The 21,477-nt window shown below is 47.4% G+C and overlaps 1 protein-coding gene across 2 annotated transcripts in view; it reads right to left on the bottom strand.

Annotated features, from left to right (window-relative positions):
• Positions 1-4,976: 4,976 nt before the first annotated feature.
• SBNO1 (strawberry notch homolog 1) overlaps positions 4,977-21,477 on the bottom strand; it is a 31,106-nt gene continuing 14,605 nt past the window's right edge. For both annotated transcript variants that reach the window (XM_063144385.1, XM_063144386.1), the window contains 17 exons: positions 20,631-20,782; positions 19,505-19,702; positions 19,136-19,303; positions 18,843-19,012; positions 16,628-16,759; positions 16,013-16,148; positions 14,400-14,512; positions 13,995-14,066; positions 13,598-13,697; positions 13,148-13,222; positions 12,095-12,241; positions 11,434-11,528; positions 11,221-11,313; positions 10,024-10,161; positions 7,768-7,844; positions 7,433-7,626; positions 4,977-6,509 (listed from right to left, as the gene is read on the bottom strand). In XM_063144385.1, coding sequence (XP_063000455.1) covers positions 6,367-6,509; positions 7,433-7,626; positions 7,768-7,844; positions 10,024-10,161; positions 11,221-11,313; positions 11,434-11,528; positions 12,095-12,241; positions 13,148-13,222; positions 13,598-13,697; positions 13,995-14,066; positions 14,400-14,512; positions 16,013-16,148; positions 16,628-16,759; positions 18,843-19,012; positions 19,136-19,303; positions 19,505-19,702; positions 20,631-20,782 — 2,203 coding nt within the window. In that variant the 3' untranslated portion in view covers positions 4,977-6,366. The remainder of the gene's footprint in view (positions 6,510-7,432; positions 7,627-7,767; positions 7,845-10,023; positions 10,162-11,220; positions 11,314-11,433; positions 11,529-12,094; positions 12,242-13,147; positions 13,223-13,597; positions 13,698-13,994; positions 14,067-14,399; positions 14,513-16,012; positions 16,149-16,627; positions 16,760-18,842; positions 19,013-19,135; positions 19,304-19,504; positions 19,703-20,630; positions 20,783-21,477) is intronic.

Genomic DNA, 21,477 nt, shown 5'->3' with positions numbered 1-21,477 from the left:
GGGGGGTGTCGTCTTCTTCTGCTTCTCTCTCTCTTTTAAGGAAACAGTTTTCGGAGTTTTAAAGAAAAAAGTTTTGGGAGGAAAGTTGAAGCCTGGAGAAAGAATAGGATGGGTTGGGAGTTTGGAAGGGAAATGAACGTTTTAAAGGAAGGATTGGGGGGGGGGGGGCAGTGGGGGTGATAAAAATGTCTTTGCTCAAAGTGATTGACATTATTTTAAAAATAAAAACCAATGATTCCAGGAGATCGGCAAGGCTTTCAAAAGGGCTGACAAATACAGCAGGCTAGAAATAAAAATGACATTTGCTACTTGTGTGGGTGTTACCAAATGCTTTGCTTTTTAAGATTTTTCTTGGCTTCCCAAACATCTCCATTTCAGTGTGTGTGTGTGTGTGTGTGTGTGTGTGTGTGTGTACATATACAGGCACATTATGTGGTCATTTCTTAAATTAATCAATTAAACCCAGAAAATAATGGCTCTAGTTAATTAACATAGCATAGAGTTGATGTTCAAAATTAAAATCTAGTTTGTAGTATGGTACTTGGTTGCTATCAGATATACTAACTAGGATGGGCAGGTCCATTCAGCCGTTTAACCAATTAAAACACCCAGCCTGAGACATGCTGGGGAAATGGCCAGGGCCCACTCTGCCACCGCCTGGGTCACGCTTCCCCGGTGGGAAGAAGGCCGGCCCAGGCCATGGCTCCTGCAGAAACCCCTGCTGCTCAGGGTGGGTCATTCGAACACGCACCTCTGTCAGGAGCGAATGAACACACCGCTGATGGCGAGGAGGAAGGGGACAGAACAGTCCACTCCCAACTGCGGCTGATTGGAAGGAGGTTGGCCCAGAGCAGTCAATCACGCAGAGTTGTAGCAAGCAACCTCTTCTGTGCGTGGACAGTTTCAGCTCAGAAGGGTCTCTCTGTTATTTCCCAAGGCACATAGTTTGGAAATTGGTAATTTAAAATTAAAAAGACGAAAACCACACAATCTAATGCTATATCTATGAGCATTTGATGAACTCTGTTAATTCATTCCAAAAGATACAGATGAAAGCAGTGTCAGAATTCTGAAATCTAAAAGTGGAAAGATACCAAAGTTTGGAGAATTCTTGTCAATTAGGGCGGGGTGGGGAGAGGGATCTAGGGGTTTTTTTTTAAAAAAAAAATACACTCATTATTGACCTGTAAAAATATTTCTAGAGCTCATTATAGTATATTGTTAAAAAAATGCTAGTAGCCTGCAGGGATGGTCCTATCAGTAGGTAGAGTGAAATGGCCACCTTAGGCATCTGATTTTGGTTGTCATGGATTGGCAGCAAATTGGGAGTTATTTATTGTTATTTATTTATTATTTATTATTGCATTTATATCCTGCCTTTTTTCCTCCAAGGAACCCAAGGTGGCATACACAACCCTCTTCCTCCTCCTCATTATTATTATTATTAGTAGTAGTAGTACTCCTCATTATTATTATTATTATTATTTAGTAGTAGTACTCAATAATAATAAATAACTCCCTTGCAGTATTTTAATTTAACTGTCAGGGAGGAGGAAAGGTAAGCTTGTGGGATTTTCTACCTCAGGTGCCAAAATCACGTGGCTAGCGGTGGGTGGTGGAGCGGAGCAGGCACGTGAGGGGGACGCAGCTGCACCCCTTTTTAAAAACCTCCACAGCAGGAGCAATGGCGGTCTCTGCTAGAGGGATCGGTCCCTGTGTTTTCAGTTCACAGGAGGTGGGGTGTGGGGTTGGCCTGGCAAATAATCCCTTTCTTTAGGGAGACTCACTCTGCTGAGGTGGTGTCTGGCCTCCACGGTCACTGAACGAAGACACTTCATGGCTGACCAGGGAACCGAAACCAGGTCTCCCGCTGCCCCCCCCCCACAACACCAACACCATCCAGGTGGTCTCTTTATCTACAGCCCCCACCCCCCCATACACACAGCAGCCTAATTTACAGGACCAATTTTTAAGGCCTGGCTCTAGGGCCGACATAACGACAGGGCCAGCCCCTGCCGTGAGGCGGCTGCCTGAGGCAGCAGGTTTAGGGTATCCTGAAAGGCGGCCAACATTTGGCATTTAACAGGTTGTTCTGTTTCCTTTGCCAGGGAGAGGGGCTTGGGGGAGGTTCTGCCTGGGACGCTGAAATAACCAGCCTGGCTTTGGCGAAGGCCTGCAGCGGGGCAGGAGAGGCCCTGCTTGGCCTGCAGACGGCCCCCACTTCAGCCCCCGGCAGCACTTCCACGGAGGGCTGGGAAAGGCTGCTGCCTCAAAGCCAGGGCAGCCACGGCTGCCAGTCAGCGCTCGCAATACTGGGCTGGGCCGGGCCCCTTGGCTTGGGGGAGGGGAGCGGGCACTTGCAGCTTTGCCTCTGGCCGGCGCTGGGGAATGACCTCTTGCCCGTTTCCATTCACCCCCAGGCCGCTGGGAGACTGCTGTTTTGCCGGGGGGGGGGGGGAAGGAAGCGACGCCCTTTGCTGCTCACCTGAGGGGAAATGTCTCAGGCCCGGCTGGGTCACAGCTGCGGACGGCGGGGCTGGTAGATCGGCGCCTGGTCCTGCGCTGAAGAAGGTGCGCGTTTTTCCCAGGTCTGTGCCAGGCTTCCTTCAGGTGAGCAGGGTTCCAGCAAGGCCATCCAGCTTTCTTTGTGTTACCTGTGAGTTGGAGCGTTATTACATTTTTACCTGTCGCAGGGACATTCAAAACAATACCCCTCTTTTCAAAAGTAGCAAAGTTAAAGGCTAAATTAAACCGATGTCTCTCTACCGCCTTTCTAAAGGCAAAAGAGTGGGGGCCCGTGGCAATGCGTGTGGGAGGGAGGCCTTTCATGCGTGCTTGACCCACTGCCCGCTCTTGCAGGTCCTAGAACAGGGCAGGTGCCCATGGAGGCAGGCGGTTTCCTGGGCTCTACCGCTACAGTGGCAGAAACACCCCACGTGGACTTGGGTTCCTCTGCAGCAGGCACAGGTGCTGTCCAGAAGGTTCCTCTTTTGAGGCAGCAGGGTTCCACATGAGGAACGGGCCAGACACAACCCACCCCATCTACTCTGTTCTTTCCTCCTGTATCTGATGCTCCCCCCCCCCTCAACCCACCACGGCCGTATCCGATAGGAGCATAGGAAGCTGCCTTATACGGAGTTAGACCCTTGGTCTATCTAGCCCAGTATTGCAGGCACTGACTGGCAACAGCAGCTCTCCAGGGCTCAGGCAGGATACTTCCCCTCTGAGCCTTTGGTTGGGATAGGCTCCGGCTACTCACCTGATCCCTTCCTGCTTCACCCATATTACCCAGTTGAATGTCTAAATTGAACCCCAAAGGTAGGAAGTGCTTGGTAGCCCTTTCCCCTCCCACGAGCTCACGGACGCCTCCCAGGCCCAATGCAAAGGGTAACAGGTAGGCGTGGCTGGGCCCCTGCCAAGAGCCGCTTCTTCTCTTCACCTGCCTCTTGCTCGGGCCCAAGCACCAGTGCTGGTGAGCAGGAGCAGCAGTGGCCTCCTCCGGGCGCGCTGGATGCACAATAAGCAGTTGTCCAGGTCGGGTTTCTCCCCATTGCTGGAATCCCCACCTCCAGCTGCACAACACCTGGGTTCTGCCCCCTGCATAGCCTCGCTCCACTTTGTCCCAGATCACCAAGTTCTGGCTGCCCACTCTAGCTGAAGCCACGCCCAAGGCTTTCTTCTGCTGTGGTCACCCAGTACCACCTTCGGGAAGGATCCCACAGGGTACCTGGATCTGCTCCATTTTCTGGAGGCCGTTTCCGTACAAATTGTAGCCTCCGTCCCTGTATGGTTCCACGAGTCAAAAGGTCACTGAAGACAAGTATATCCCTGGCTGTCGGTATGGACATGTTGACATTGGAAACTCACCGAACTTGGTTTATACGGCCCTCTGGGTCCACCCCCTCTCCCCCAGGCAAGGAATTCCATGCTGAAAATCCCTCACGAAACCCCACCCCTGATGCCATCTCCCTTCACAGCCATCTTCTGGGCTTCTTCAGAATTTGGGGAGGACTTTGCTGTAGGCAGAAGACAAGGGAGGCTGGTCACTCACTGGACCCATGATCCAGATGACATTTGAATTGAGGGCGCCTGTCTTGCACTTAGCCACTATAACAACAACACCTCAGGGTTAGGGGGGCAGACATGATGCCTGGAAGCAAAGTCTCTGAATGAGAGCAGGGACTTTGTTTTGTATAAGTAAAGCTACACTATAGTGCTTCAGATATCACTGTTGGTAGTGTTTTTAAGTAGGCTTTGTACTTCAGTGGCAGCTCATTGCAAAACACACGTAGTCTCATGAAAAGAGCAGATTTGTTTGCAATGGAGAGGAAGAAACCTCTCCGGTCCAACAGGACTGTACTCATGGGAGTTGGGGGAAACCACAGAGTTCTTTGACTATGTAAAATTGGCTTCATTGTAATTTTAATGATTTGGAAAGCCATCCCAGGAATCTGTTGAAGAGTGATGTATAAGTCAAATATACAAATGTCCCAAATTCAGAAAGTTAAGGCAGAAATTTTCTGAATAAACGTGAGTCAAATTTCTTAGCCAAGCAAGGTCTCTGCTTAGCACAGACACGAGTAAAGACCAGCTGGCCTCAGGTGATCCTACCCTGGCACTGATCTATGCACATTTCTGGAGTGGAATGAGGCAAGCGCAGAGCCTCTGGCTGAGGCAACAAGCAGCATCCTCAGATGGTGAGTAATTTTACTGCACCAGGAAGGGCTAAATTATCTGCAGCTAATACATAAATGTGTCAGAAGTTGATCTGAAAAAGGCAAGGTCAGAACAGCATAGCATGCAGAGTTTCCACAAGGAACCCCCTCTGAACAGGTGCTCTCGGCGCACAGGAACCTTTAACAGTTTGATCTTGAGGCACGCTGGTTGAGAATCAAGTGGCATAAACTCATCCTATGATACAAACACAAAAGTGTTTCTACAACTGCAATTGCCTGATTAAGCACTGAACCCGTCACTTGTTAGAACAATAGGGATTTGTTTTTTTTATTTGACATCTACAAGATTTTGTTATCTTGCAGTTCTGTGGACAGGTTTATACAATCTCAAATTTTCAATAGTGCAACCTGTGCAAGCAAGAAGAAAAATGACAAACATTGTCCTTCACTTTCTTATAAACATCTACTATTATAGGCAAAACAAAACTTACCCATATTCTTAGATAAGTGACTATTCACATTTTGTACATTTACAATTTTAAACAGCTCAAGGATAAACTCTACAATGTCTTACAACATAAACAAAAAGTATTCAAGTTACGGGGCAACAGAAAAAAATGCAGCACGTAGGTCAGAACCCTCACGTGCCCCCCAGGCCGCCCAGCCTCCCCCTCACGTCTGATTGACAGCTCAAGTAAGGTGTTCAGTAACCAGAAAAAGGAGAAGAAAAAAGGGCTGTATTGTGAAATGGAAGTAAATTTCCACACGAGTTTCCTGAAACCTTACTGGATAAACAAAACATTTGAGGGTGGAAGAAAAAGAAATCCGGCTTTTTTAAAGCCGTTCTTGCAGCACACTTTAGGAACACCATTAATACATTAAAAAAAGAACCTTTAAAAATGTAAGATGTTTTCATTACACACACACACACAAAAAAAAAATTTGCAGATTCAAATATATAACCTCTAGGAGAAAGCCTGAAAATGCAATCACTGGGCAGATGCCATTTTTAAAAAACGCAAATCCTTAATGCTGCAACGAGATTGTCTCTCACTCTCTCCCAGTTGGCTTTGTGTGTGGGAGAGATCTCGCTCATGGCCGCTCCAGAGACATGCATGGCCGAAACAGAAATGGGGAACAGTCTTGAATGCATGGTTTGCAAACTTCTAGATTTTCATGCTTTTTTTTAAATAAATGAACTCTTTATTTATAGGTTGAGACCTCTGTCACCACCAATATTATATATATTTATATATATAGTCTCTCTCTCTATGAACTCAAAATACATGCATCTGAGGACCTCTCCTGCAGCAATGGCACCAATGTACTGCATTAAACCCTGAGCACTGAATGACAAGGGGAGAATGACAGCTCGGCTGGGAATTTCCAAGCCTCTTCAAAAACAAAGTTGTGATTTGTCGCTCAAATAGGACGAAAACAAATTGTAAAAAGAAGCGCTACGAAGCGCACAGGGGAATAAACAAACAAAAAGAGAACACGTGGACCGCTGGAAAGCAATGCTTGGCTCTCAGTTTGGCCACCCTTCAGGCGCCTCTTTACTTCCACAGAGTTCTAAGAGAGCATGATGGAACTGAAAGTTAATTCTTTGGAATCTGTCCCTGATATTTGAAGAAAAAATAAAATGCAATGATATGTTTCTACAGCCAAATACCAAAGACGCTCTTCTTTCTCATGCATTGTTGAAGCTGGAAATGCTCTGTGGGTGATGCTGTTGCCATATCTGTTGCTGCTGCACTGCAAGTTGTTGTGACTGGTCTGAGGTCGACAGGAGATTTACGAGGGGAGACACACAGTTTGTGGGAATGATCAAGCCTGCAACGGAAAAGGGGACCAGGTCTTACTTCACAGACATTGATACGGTTTCAACATTCGACTTTGTCCGGTCTGCACTCCACGCCACTGTTCTCCCATTAACTGCCCAGCCTTGATCTTGACTAGCAGGGCCATCGCGGCTAGCAATTCATAGTGGCTAGTGTTAGCCCAATCCAGAGACCATCTTGCATGCCAGCCACCTACAATCTGGTGCCTATGCACACACACACCACCTCCAAGTTTTGGACCACGATCCAGCATTCCTGACCATTAGCCATGCCGGTTGGGGCAAGTGAGAGCTGCTGACGTCCGCAACGCTTGGTGGGCACCTGGGTGGGAAAGGCTGCTGTCTGCACATGGTTATGAACACTGCACATATTCCAAACAATAAGCTACCAGCACGGCAGGGATTTGGACTACTACTGCGAATATTAAAGGAAACTTGTTCCTATGCTTGTTTCATGCCGCCTGAAGATCGGATTCTGGTGCACTTAAGAGAACAGATTGTCCTCCACACAGGATCTAACTGCCACAAAAAAGTTTGACTACTTCTTCTCCCGCTCTGGCTCGCGTAGGGTACAGAGGGTGAACTGAAAAAGCTACTTTAGCTGAGGTAAAGGCACTGTGTGCATCCAGTGGATTTTTCCGCCAGTTTAAAAACCAGGGCCCTTGGCTTTTCAATGTAAGATGCTTCTATGACACAGAAGAAAAAAACAGGCCGAAGGTTCAAATATTCCATCTTGGGGAAAAGACAATGCTGAGCAGAGGGAGGGAAGTCCTTTGTTCAAGACAGTCCAAAGCTCAATTAATTCCGTGGAACTAGTTGTATAGTGCTTGGGATCAAGGCACAACATATGTTCACTGCAGAGAGGAGCTGCGGACCTTTCCACTCAGACCCAAAGACAACAAACGATCAGACTCACCTACAATCCTCTGTCCATCCTCTGTCCGTAGCCGAACAATCTGCATTTTCACATTTGTGCCGCTCACTGAAGCTAGAACTCCTTCCACCTTCGTCCAGACACTCAAGACTGAACCGCACAGGACGTAGTAAGTCCGACAGCGCAAGCCCACTTCACAAACCAGGCCCAGACTTGCCTTTTTGCAGTTGCCTCTCCTGAAAGAGGAATGGGAGATTAAAAAGTGAAGACATGCCCACGGGGAGCTTCTATTCCCACAGGCCACTTTGGGGAAGCTGCCACCTCTGTGGCATTTTGCCCTGTGCAAGGTCTGTTTCGGTGGCTTTTTAAGGACTCACCAGTAGGCGTGGGTGCAAGTATCTGTGGATGACTTGTACTGCTCTAGCCAGTGAGCCAGAGCATCATCAGAAGGTACCTGGAAGGAAGATGGTTGGATTTGTTTACAAGCCCATTCAGATGCAATGACAAACTCTGGTTAGGCATTGCATAAACGGGCTGAGCCTGAGGAATCTCATTTCTGCAGCGCTCCAGCCCACATGTAACTTCCAACCCTTGTTGAGAGCAAACCAGTTTGAGTAAGCAACCATAGTTTGCAGATAAACACAAACCCTTCTGCTTGTTCTGATGAACATAATACTTTGTCTCAAACAAGGATCAAAAGTCATGTTCGTGGGGAGCAGGCAGACGTAGGGCCCCACAAGTGAGCCCAAGACGCCACAGAGCAGGTTCACTTTAATGCACCAAGCAAGCCACGGTCTGTGCATGATGCCTGAGCAGGCTCTAGGTGACGTACTCTACAGATGCTTGCGGGGGGGGGGGGGGGCGGGAGGGGAAGCATTTCAACAAGAGCTCTTCCACTGACTAAGACTGCAACCCTTTACTTGGGAGTCCCACTGAATTCACTCAGACTTGCACGTGCAAGTAGGTATTGATACGATCAGGCTGCCCCCATGGACTACAAAACCGAGCTGGTCCTAAGTGTGCCTCTGTATGGATTTTGGAATCAAATGAGTTGAATGTTTTTAATGTTTTAAATTTTTGTGAACTGCCCAGAGAGCTCCGGCTATTGGGCGGTATAGAAATGTAATAAATAAATAAATAAATAAATTCGAACTGATCAAGTCCCTTGAAAAAAAATATCTTTGGGAATGATCCGAACAGCGGCTGGTTTTGCCATGGCTTTGGCACCAGGTTTAGATTTTCCTCTATTTTCAGGTATTTATTGGGATAGTATGGGCTGTTTAATGCATCAGTTGAACTGTTTATGGTTGCCACTGGTGTTTTAGTTTTTTTATGGGGTGGCTGCACTTTAGTGAATAACCGCTTCAGCTGTTTGAAATTTTGTATATTTTCATTTTGTTTTAAGTTGCCTTTTGAGAAAGACATCTAGGAAATCCTAACAATGGCAGCATGCAGCCGCAATTTCAGTTGCATCTCAGGAGGAGAGGGCGAGGCAGCCCAGGTCAAGCCACGGCTGGCACCAGCATAGAGAGCCGGCAGCGCTGCAAAACACGCGATTGCTACGGAGGACCCAAACGGTCATTTCCCTCATCCGCACCAAGAGCCTGGGAAGCTTGTGGGGACTCCAAGGAAATAAAGTAAGCAAAATGATTCCTACCAGACCAACAATCTTCACGGATTCACCTGGAAGGACTTTGCTTGCAACCCTCTATGACTGGCCTTTGGCCTAACGCTACGCAGCAGCAATGCCGGTGGGCAAAACGTACAGGCCTGACCCCAACACACGGCATCCTGTGGCAGCTGCCAAGACCCCAATGCCCTGCCAGGGTCCCACCAATGACGGGCAGCTCGAACCCCTCGCCAAAAACATTTAGCCTGGTGACGAACGCTCTACTTCAGAAATGGGTGGTGCCACTTTAACTTCACAAGATGCCGCTGGGAAATTTACGTGGGAAATTTAAGCGCTGCCAATCAGCTCCAATTCAGAATGCTGCCGCTGCTCTCTGCCATCGCTACCACCGGGTGTGGTGCACAAAGGTTGGAAAGGGGCATATGTGCACAGAGGCAAGCTGGCATTGGCTGTTCTACTCCTGGGTCCCCCTGGGAGGAGGAGCCTCTCGCGCATAACACACCTGTGTTCGCTGCCCTTGGGCTTCCCCTCTTATAGGAGGTGGGCGTTTGAAACATCTCATGTGCACTCATGAAACTGTGTGAAATGGCCTTTCGCCTTGATAAAGGGATAGTTAGTCTGTGTGTGTGTGTGTGTGTGTGTGTGTGTGTGTGAAAGAGAGCAGCCCGGGTTAGAAGAAGCAAGCAGCAGGGAGAGCCTGTGAGGGAAAGGAGAGAAAGGGGGCAGAGGCCGCCTGGGAACCACTTGGGCTTCAGGTGTTAATGAATTCTCAATGGAATTCACACATTTAAACACGCATCAGATTGTGCTCTTAGACAGAAAAATAAAACCTACAACTCCCAGCACTGTACGCCCTTTTTCTATCTAAACGTGCATAGGATTGCAACCTAAGAATATTTTGCTCTCCCCTTCCTCAAGATTATAAGCTTCATATAAAAGCGGCATTTTGACAGCTTCCATTCATTATTTACATACAGATCGAATTGTGTTTTTTTTTATTAACCTTTTTATATTTTTTCTTTATTTCTGCAGAGGTTTCAAGTTTCAGTTGTTTTCCGGTATTTGGCCTATACACTAGAAAAAGCCTCTTTTTGGGATTTACTTCTTTCACCAGGATGGCAGTTTTCTTATTGTTTCGTATCTGGAAAAGAAAACACACACACACACGAAAAGTACTGTCAGGACTGAACACCGTTCAGTTAGGAAACAGACATACGTTGATTCGGAATTAAGAATCTGTGGAATGAATTTAAGAGTTCAAGAAGATGGCTTTACATGACAATCTTAACACATTTATTCCGGCAAAAGGTTTCACGGAAGAGGACTGTAGTCAATCACCCAGAGATCTATTAGTAGGCCCTAATCTACCTAATCTGCCCACCCCTGATGTAGACACATCAGGCATGGAGTGGGGTGGCTGAGGTGGAAGACTCCCATATGCCCCCACCGAGAATGCAAACAACTGTATTTCAAATGTGTTTCTTAACCGCCATGAAGGCCTAAATGGTGGAAGAGTCAGATATAAATCTATTAAATGTTTCACGTTCCCCAAATGCTATCAAGGGCACCTAGAATGAGAAATGTTTTATAATGTGAAGGGCTGTAAATCTGCTATCAACCTTTCCTTGCCTTTTGCCACCACTCATTTGTAAGCTTTCTATGTCTACATGAAGGATAATGCCTTCTCCCCAATTATGGCAAGTAATTTCCCTGCCAACAAAACGGAAAATGCAATTAAACCACTCAGAGAGCTTTGGCTATGGGGCGGTATACAAATTCAACAAATAAATAAAATAAAAAAGTGTAAAATGATGCACTATGGGGTTATATCTCCTAACTTCACAGGGATACACTGATGGGATCTGAACAGGTGATAACTGAGCAGGAAGGTGATCTTGGGGTTATGGTGGAAAGACAAGTGCCACGCTTGGGTGCATCAGGAATGGGATAAGAAGCTGTCAGTATGGTTAGGCCTTTAATACAAATCGATGGTGCAATCGCACTTGGAATACTGTGTACAGTTCTCGTTGCTGCACTCCAAAGAGAGCATTGGAAAGGGTGCAGAAACAAGTCAACCAAAACATTCAGGGGGCTGCAGCAATCCAAGTCTGATTTACCAAAAGAAAAAAGCAACCTTCCCCCCACAAAACAAATAAACAAGCAACACCTGACTGGACGTCTGCAGAGAACCCAGCCTCACCTGAAGTGATAAATAAAACCCATCCTCTGGTCCAGTCTGCTCTGCCCAGATCTTCGTAGCTTCTTCCCAAGACATCCCTCTTTCCACGCTTATCTAGAACACACATTAAAGCAGAAAGGACGTTTAGGCCGAAGCCTTGGAAGCACAAGCTCAGAATTCCAACAAAGGATATTAGCAGCTCGTGGCCAAGCAAACTCAAAGAAACAGACTTACAGTGTACAACTCAACATGCCCTGATGTAGAATATCCTGGTGTCAGGAATTTCTTAGCATCTGCCTTCCTCACTTTCTCATCTCCTGAACCCAGATCTTCAAGGGCGGGGGGGGAGAGAGAGTCACAAGATGCAATTTTAATATTGGCACAATACATAAAAGAAAACAAAGGATAAAAGTCTGCAATGATTAACATGGCTCTGACTTTGAAGCAAGTGGGTGAGATGATCCACCTTGGGATACCTCCTTCCACTGAGGGAGAATACAACCCCTCTCTCAGGGATTTCCAAGGCTTCCAAGAGCAATACGGAGGCTACGTTTGGGACACAACCAGCCACGGTAAGCAGCAGAGAAAGGCACAGGAGATGGTGGCTATGAAAGAGGGGAAATGGCATAAACCTCAAAGCAGGCAGCTATCAAGGAAGTGGGTCTGAGAAACATGAGAGCAGCGTGGCTCTCGTACGGCATGGCATGGCCAGCATCTGCCTGCTGGTTCAAGGGGCTTTCAAGGGGCTGGGGAGGTGGGCAGAATGCAGCTGCAAGGTAAAAGAGGCTGGTTCCATTTGCCTCCTTTACAGGATATGGAACAACCTGGACCGCCTGGAAGGGGCTCTACCACTGCACTTACTGAGAGGGGCTCCTCCTCCTCCTCCTGCACTTACCTAAAATGCCCATGTCGTATCTTCCGTTCTTTTTCGCGTTCTGAATTACTGCGTTTAGAGTGTCAGAGAAATATTGAAATAAAGCATTCTGCTGATGCACTTCCATACCCAGAATACGGTTTAGGAATTTCCCTATATTGTTGTAATCTGAAACAAGAGGGGGTGAAGCCATTTAAGCACAAATTCGGAAAGTCCATCTTGTAAATACGCTGAATTGCCAGGAGCGCTGTCCATCTAAGAATACGTGCTCCAAGATTCTATAGGAGCTCCCTGATCGCCCGCAGGATACTGTACTAGGCACAGAATGCAACTTCCTGCTGATCAGTTTTGGTTTCCAAGATCTCTGGCAGTCCGGGGAAATACCAGAGTGTCCGGCATCGCTCCTTGCCCCAACATAACTCACGCCCCCACCCCTCCTGACTAGCAAAATCAGAATTATGCAAATCTAGCAAAATATGGCTTGATTTGTATAATTGCGACCAGCTGTAAAAGGGCTGTAAAGGCGGATCCCTTCCAGCAGGCCTACCCACTGTACCCAGTCGAATTTTAAGGTTATTAAAGCTTTAAAATCTTTTAAGACTTTAATAATGTATTGTTTTTATGTTTTTGTATTCAATGTTGTTCCCAGCCTCGATCCAGAGGGAGACGTGGATAAAAAATTATTATTGTTATTATTATTTGGAGAACTGAGCAACTGCATACACAGAATGGTCAATTAAAAACAGCAACTACAACAACAGAGTGCACGGAGAGAGCCCCCATGTGTGGCCACGCTAATCCATCCTCCCTCAAGGAAGGCTGCAGCCTAGATGAGCCTTCTGCAGTCTGGGGGCCCCTAGATCTATGGATGGATGTGGAGAGACAGAGCCGTTTTCAGGCCATTCGTGGCCTTCCAAGACTCTCATCAAAGACGTGAAAGCACGCCTCCCTCCCTCATACCTTAACTTCACCTTGAGTCTGATTCATGTATACCTGCAATGTTTGGCTGCTGATTTCAAAGCTCATCACAATAACCAGTATTTCCCATTTGTACTGATATTAAAGAGCAAATACCTTTGTCCAGAGTTAGAATGCCTGACCGGTCTTCTACATTTATTAGCCCCACACCTATTAAACCTTGTCGGACATCTAGGAAGAAAAGAGGGTGGTTACTTATGGAGGGTGTCATGGGTCCTACCTTTAAGGACCACCAGCAGAAAGTTTATAAAACTTAATCAATTTTAAAAGTATATAAAGTAGATCAGTTCAACACACAGAAAGATTTCTAAATAAAAAGCAGCAGGCTGAACAGGTGGTGAAATCAACCACCTCAGTGTGATGGAATGACATTTATGCTTCCCTAATCAAGTAGCGAAAACAACTTAGCTGAGCTGCTGAATTTATATACATAGTTGAACCACCTGAATAAGGTACACAATTCAATTTCAATTCATTCTACAAAATAGTTTCTTCACTTACAAGAGTGATTCTCAACTTAGCATTCGAAAAAATGAACTCACGTACCTTTAAAGAACTCTCCTGGGTAGTCAGCTGGTGGAGACACTAACGGGGAATCTAAGTTCACAATAGACTTCATGACGATTTCCAGTGCATTTCGGCCGTACTATTTGAAAGGGAGAGGAAGCAGCTGGAGTAACCCACACCAAGTATCAACATCCTTCTTTAAAAGGCAACATGTTCTTTCTCTAGAAAATTAGGGCACTTGCTTCTCTCATCCAATGATCAATTTATACATTGGATATTTATGTAGAAAGATGTAAATACGGGGTATGCTATTAAAATGCAGGAGTCCCTATGTAGCAAAGAATAACGATGCAAAACCAAACAAACCCCTCTTCATTTTCCAAAGGGAGTAATCCGAACAGGACGGGGCTTTCTTCAAATAGACCCAAAGCCTTACCTTGTTGTCAAAGTTGAACCTGCTCAGGTCTCTTGTTTCTGTGGCTCTCCTGTCACCATGAGTGAGAGCGCCCTGTTATAAGACACCACGTTAGAATCAAGGCAGGGAAATGCTCTTTTCCTTTTTTTAAAAAACAAATAATCTTTAATTTAAAACAAAACTTCCAAAAATTAAAGGGGAGGGGAACAGAATACAAGGAACTAAGAAAGCAAGGGCAGCTACCACACAACAGAATCCAATTCACATCACTCACAAATCCACCCGTTCTAAATCGGCATTCTACAGAAATGGGAGGTCACCATTTCCCCCTTGTTGTATCCCTTCACAGACCAAGAAAGGAGTCCGACAGTTCCTGAACCTTTAATCACAATTTGTTAATGTATCACCAATTTCTTAGTCTCTTACCAAGCTCTCAAGTCGTTTGGCAACAATAGATGCAAATCTTTGTTCTCCTGCCAGTTCGGAAATTAGGAAGACGTACTCTGGTGCAGTCACTTGGTTGGACCTGTGAGTCCGGCCTGGGTATCAAGCAGAGAACAGATTTTATTCCCTCAAGCCACCAGCACCAATTCTCAAGATGCTTGATGGGAAAGCAGGTGTGTCTGCAGAGACAATATTCTTTACGATGGTTCAACAGCTTTCCCCGTGTTCCAAAAAATTCTAGGGTTCCTTAATGAGGAGAGGCATTCTTCTGAATGACAACTTGCAAACAGCTATCAGTCCTCTTTTTTATGCACAGCCACAGGGAAGTGAACTGAGGCTACATCCTAAGTAACTTGTGGGGCAAGAGTAATGCACATTGGGACTGTGAAGTGGGGGAGAGGGAAGAAGGGTACCCCATTGAGAAAAAAACAAAGAAAATGGAAACTCTTTTGTCCACAAGGGCAAGGGATTGTCCAGGCCATTACTGCTGCCAAGTAACACTGAAAAGCAACGGAGGAAACGAAACCTTTGCTGAGCAGGCAAGATCAGAAGAGAGCGGGGCGGGGTGGAGCTTTCCCTCTGCAGAAGGAACAAAGGCCGAAGCAGCAAATCTGCCCTGCACTGCCTTGAGCAAATGGGAGGACGAACCATCAGAGGAGGAGGAGGAGGAAGAGGACCCATACGTCTGACTGGACTTAAGGCCCAACTTGTGCGTGTTGCAAGCTACATTCTGCTTCAGGTATACTTGAATCAAATAAGTTGTTACATTTTGCTGTTCAGCAAACTATTTTAAAATTGAATTAATGGTTTGCAAGCCATATCCTCCATAAACACAGGATGAGTGGTCAGCACTAGTTTGGTCTTTGTGGCAATGGAAGAAGCACTTTGATCTGGACAGAGGTGGAAAGACCTGTTCTAACACTGTCACCAAGCCAAAACGGTCAGATTCCACTACCTTTTGACATCATACAAAACCCAGCACAGGCTGAACTGCAGTTCATCTATGACAGTGGTTCTCAACCTTTTTTTGCTCCATTCCCCCCTTTCACCATTGTTCAAAATATAACTCCCCCCTTCCCAAGATAGTCTAACTCAAAAGGTGCATTCCAAATAATATGCATATAATATTGAAAATCTTTTTTTTTCTATATTAGTCCCATTTAAAGGGGCAACACAAAGCATGGCCCCTTTTACATTCTCATCTCCCATGCTTTGTGTTGCCCCTTTAAATGGGAAGCTTGAAACTTCTAGGATTGCGAGGGAGGGAGGGAGGGAAAAGAGAGCAAAGGCCTGGCTTTTGCAGACAACATGACACTTTTCTGGGACGTTTTTAATAACATGTGCAGGAAGACATAATCTACAGGACATCATGCTTTGCTGAATAGTGGTCCCAATTCCCCCCCCCCCCAGGGGGGAATTTCCCCCTTGTTGAGAACCCATGATCTATGAGATTACATACATTTGTTCAGTAACTCCACTCAATTAAAGTGGAGTGCTTAGGGCTGCTCTGTTAAAACTGTTGAATTGCAAAGACTACAACTGAACCTATGTGCGCGACCAAGGAACGTTGTTTGCAAGTAAAGCAAAGTACTCACCAAATTGCTGTATCGCCCTATCCGCGCTCCACGGCAACTCCAGGGTCATGTGGACCCTGCGCCTCTGGTTCTTGGCTCTTCGGTCCGCTTGCAAAGATATGCCTGAGCTGGCTGCTTCGGAGATGATGGCAATGTTCTTGAAGGTAAAAGGGGAGGCAGAGATGCCGGTTAGCGAGAGACGCAAAGCTGGGATCTCAGTACGATGTGGCGGCTGTGGGCAAGCTCAGGGAGATCCGAGGAGCCCCACCATGCTCCAAGAGGAAAACGGGACTGTGGCATGGGATGCTCAGAAGAGAACACACTCCTCTCGGCTATGTCGTTCTTGCTCAAGCCAAGCTTCATATGCTTGCTAAAGCAGAAATGATCTTGCATCTGTCCTTCTTGGCAGACTGACACACAGAAAGGTTTTAAGCAAGAGCTCTTTATACACTGACTCATAAAATATATAATAAATATGAATTTCACAGGTATTATACAGACACACGCACAGTATTAAAGTGGTACAGCCACTTTTGGAACACAGCATTGCCAAGAACCCCATCCCCACCGCCACCCTGGGAGACCTGTTGGTCTGTTTTATATGAAGAGGCCAAGGGCCATGGAGGCAGCTGCTACCTTATCTCCATTCATGAATCGCTGCTTCTCTGTAATATTCAGGATTTCAACAGGAACATCAAGCTCCGACCTTGACTCATACGAGATGCTGCCATCGTCGTTGCTCACGACTCTCCCTTTGCGACCGGTCATCTGTGGAACAACGGACGGTTGTGGCCTGCTGCAGAATGCTTTGAGGCACCCCTTAAACACTTCCAATTAATGTCCTGTGCTTTTCTATGGCTGCCCAAACTTATCTGACAAAACACACAGCCCAGTTCTGGCCCGCTTTGCCCACTGGCCTGGCAAATGGAGAAAAATATTTTTTCCTCTCGTGAACTGTTTGGTGTCTTGATGATTCTTGTAGGTTCACACCCTTGGAGGCGAGAACCTTTTTGGGGAAGTCACAGTGATTGGCCAGGATGCAAGGAGCTAACTGATGGACATCCGAGAGCTTGTGTGTGCCCGGATGGGGGCATTTGTGTTTTTGGTCTCGTTAAATAGCAGGTTCCCATGCCATAACATAGGCTGCTTTAAAAAGTACTTAGTTTTTCCGGTTTCAGAAAAAGGTGGTTAGGAAAAACACTGACCAAGATGAAACTTTAGTTCTGAGACTGGGCTATGGAGCTTCCACAAGGAGTTCTCTACATCCCCAGATACCAATTGCAAGATAGTCCTTGCAATAGCCATGGGTTTCAGTACCACCTTTATGCTGTTAACACCCAACTTTTGCCCTGTATACAATCCCACATCTCCAAGTGCCTCTCTGGTGTTTCTGCTTGGATGCCTCGTTGCTATCTGAAGCTCAGTATGTCCAGGGTGGGACTTTCCATCTTTCCTCATTCATTCCCTACGTCCTTTGGCAACGTCACCATCCTCCCAGATGGTCAGGCACGTAGCTGTGGTTCTCTGATTCTCCTTGAGTACGACATCCTCCTCCTGACTCACTTTCGGCCAGTCACATCTATCCAGCACTTTGCTGCCAAATCTGTTCACCTTTCATCGGTCTGACCATGACACATCCCTCATTAATGGCTACTTCTCCTGTATGCTCCAAGATCCAGAATAAGCTTCTTAGCCTTACCTTCAAAATCCACCTTCGCCTTGTCATCCTGCCCCCTCTCTGCTCTTATATCCTGACACTTCCCTTCTGGCGACAGTCCCTCCTCCACCTCCACCCTCCTAAGCCAGGTCCCCCTCCGACAGAGGCCGGCTGCCCACAGGGACAGGGGGAAGACCATCTCTGGGACGGGCCCTCCAGCTCTAGAAGCCTCAGGAAGGTTCTTCGCTGACTCCTTCAAGGTCTTGGGAAAGTCTTTCCCTGCTCCCTGTCCCGGCTGGGCTTCTTCTAGCAACGCCTCTGACTCAAGAGTCAGAAACCAAACCAGGGAGCCTGGGCCCCATCCTGATAAGTACCTTGTGTGCATGGCTGGCCTAGAAGTAATAATGGAACAGGGTTTTAATGCCCTTTTGACACAGATGTGGCCCGCAAAAGCTACGACTGGCTTTGAGCACACCCGACTGCATGAGCTGAGGGCAGTTTGGCTCCACACAGCAGCTGGGTTTGACTGAGCCACTGGGCTTGTGGGTGGCACGTTCTCCACACAGCCGGCACTCAGGGGGTATTGTTTAACCCTTGAATAACCCACGCCCGTCTGGCTCGCAAAACAGGAGAGTCCCCGAGCAGGGGCTGCAGGTCCAAAACGGCTGCCCCATGCACCCTGCAAGCACCACAGCCTTGCCGTGGGCTGAATGACCCACAGAAGGGCTACCGTGTCCTGTGAACAGCCCCACTCTCTCCAAGACCAGAAGACCGAGAGAGACCCCAATCTGAACTTGGAAGCTAGTTTGGAAGCCTCCTTGGAACAAAAGGGAAACCTGACTTGTGAGCCTGGCCCCACCCACCCTGCGCCACCCACATCAACAAGGGGCGTTAGTGAGGAGCCCTGCACTGGGAAACCAAGCCAAGGTCAGCGTTTCCATTCAGGCTGAGGCCGGTGCTCTTCAGCTCTGAGAGCATATTGATGATGCACAGCAACTTTGGCCATCAACGGCTCACCAAGCCGTAACACCTTGCCCACCACCGACCTGCCCATGCTCTCTGGCCAAGGAACATGAAGGCACGGGGGGACTGACAAGCACGATGTCAGGCTTCATTGTGTTAAGAATCGGATACCATTACAGCTGCAGGCTCACTAAGTGGCCCCTGGCAACCCATCTGTGGTGAAGTGCCTACCTCGGCCACGTTCTCAGGTCCACCCAGTTCGTCTATCAGCTCATCCAGTGTATTAGGAGGGAGGTCTTCTGATAGCTTTTCCAGTTTATCAAGCAATTCTTTTTTCATCTGCTGGGCTCTTTCAACCGCATCCTGACTCGTTACATAGCTCACACTGGTATTACTGTTAACTGCAGATTACACACACACAAAAAGAGGGGGGGGGTGCTTGAGAAGTTGGATGCATTGCTTCCACGGTTGGAAGGAGATTTTCAATTTCAAAACCCAACCCAGAATGTGCATATTCAGCGTACCAGAAGCATTGGTAGTGGAAGAGGTCACAGCCGTGGAAGAGAGAGAACTGGGCCGCTTGGATCCGAGACCAGACGCTAGTAAGGCACTCTGAATAGAGTCTGGGTCTATGCTTTTCTTCTTTTTCTTCTCTTTATTTTTCTTATGCTCTTTTCTAATTAGCCAGGGATCTGAATACAAAGAAAGACAAAGGAGCAATTCAAATATTGGCATTCTGAGAAGTGTGAAATCATGCACCAAAGCTGTTTGTGGTAGAGGTAAATCAACCTGCAGGAAGGGTTGCCACAGCAAACGGAATCACAGTAGGCCCAGGCAAGTGTGACAATTTAGAAAGAAAACAGATTACAAACAAGGTTCCCGTACGGTCTCACCATCTTCATCATCCTCGCTAGATTCATCCCTGAAGGGGTTGAAGTCGTCGTCGTCCCCAGAGCTTAAAAACCGGGAGCTCTCGTCGTCACTCTCTTCATTGTCTGAGGCATCAGACTCGCTGTAGCTTTCGTCAGAACTGCTCCCGGCCAGTCCGCCAGTTTTACGCGCTTTCTTGGCCTCTCTGGTTATTTCTTCACCTTTTTTCATACAAAGGGGAGCAAGCAGAGGCATCAGAGTGCAGCCGCAGCCCCACTCTCGCTCACGAGCACGGGCTTTGGGAGGTGCTGAAGCACAGGCAACCAACACGCTGTCCCAGCTGAGGAAATACTGGGACTCCTCGCACTAAGGGCTCTACGAGCAGCCACCGCCCGAGGCTTCTCCCAGTGGAAGCTGCAACTGTGCTGGGCTTAAGGAGAAGGGGCTGGGGATCAGGGCGATGGAGGGTGGTCCACTGGGAGGCGATGCTGGGGGAATGGAGTCAGGGGCGTGAGTGGAGCTGCGGACGTTCCCTTGCTTGCTGGGGCGCAGTGGAAAACCTACGATGAGGTGTAGAAAGGGCAGCCTTCTATGAAGATTGGGCACCATTATCCAAGGGAGGAATTCCACTAGTTCTCCCTGTGGAATAACTGCATGAAGACAGCTCTATAGAGCAGGCACCCCTTTCCCAAGCCACCTCGAAAGAAAATTATAAAGAAGTGTGGCTTGCAAAAAGATGGCTCACATTAATTTTGCTTTGCCCAACTCTGGACACTGAGGTTCTTTCAAGTCGCAGAGAAAGTGCCACGGTAGTAAAGTACTTGAAGCAAACCGTTCCACAGCAGCCACCGCTGCCCTGGCACAAGATGGACATGGGGCACGTGAAGGCAGCTGAAGCTCAGGACGCCTTCTTCGCAAGGCCCTCAGAATACCAAGGCCAACCCACCCCCACCCCAAGCTACTGTTGGGGAGCCTCCCTTGCACCTCCATGAACAGAGTTCATCAGCCAAAACCCCAGACCTTTTCTTAAGCATGTCTTCCGAACTAAAGTAATAATGATAATAGTAATAGTAATAGTAATAATAATAATAATAATAATAATAAATGGTTAGAATAGCACCATGACTGCAAAAGCATCTCCAACCTTACCTTTGCGTTTCTTCACTTTGTCCTCCTTGCAAGGACTGTCCCGTGGAGAGTTGTGGTTACTTTGAACAGACAAATCTATTCCCAGCAAGCTAAAAAGCTTCTTCCTGTCAGGAGCTGGGAAGTGTTTCTCAATGAGGGACTGAAATACCCCTCTGCAGAATTAGGAAAAAGAAAAAAATGAGTATAAAATCTCTTTTACTGTGAGGAGGAGCCATGCAGAGGGCTTCCTCTCCTAGCATTCTTAAACTCGGCTGCCCACGAAATATCTCCTTGAATTGTTGCAGGCACGATTTCACATAGATGCTGTGAAGTTTCTATTCTGCCTGGGTGGCTGTAATCAAGCAGGGGTGAGCTAGTCTGCAGCCATCACCTTTTAAGAGGGGTGGGGAACACCAGCATGGGCAAGGTTAGGGATGATGGGAATTGTACTCCAGTATCTGGAGGGACGCCGGTTTCCTGCCCCTGCCGTCCAACATAAACCTGCCCCTGCCATCCAACATAAACCTGCCCCACGGGACTAGATGAGGGTCCAAAAACAGAGTAGCCCAGGATTAGGGAGAGGTGCTCCCAGTGACTGACACTCTACTGGCTTCTGCCAACCAATGTCCAGGGTCTGCTACTTGAACCCTAAAGCCTAACACCTCAGGGACCAGACCTCCACTTCACCCGTGGCACTGTGATGCCTACAGCCCCAGACTCAGTCCAGCATCAGACATGGACGCCCCACACCACAGAAGGTGGCAGGCGCCCTTTGTGGATCACTCCCAACCCCCACTCCCCTTCCTAGAGGTTTTGCTTCCTACACACAAGCCTGGGTTTCAGGCCATGCAAAATGCTCTTCCAAATC

This window comes from Elgaria multicarinata, chromosome 18 (assembly GCF_023053635.1).
Source record: "Elgaria multicarinata webbii isolate HBS135686 ecotype San Diego chromosome 18, rElgMul1.1.pri, whole genome shotgun sequence".
Taxonomy (NCBI): Eukaryota; Metazoa; Chordata; class Lepidosauria; order Squamata; family Anguidae; genus Elgaria; species Elgaria multicarinata.
Note: the sequence above shows the minus strand (reverse complement) of the source record. Positions and strands in the feature narration are given on the sequence as shown.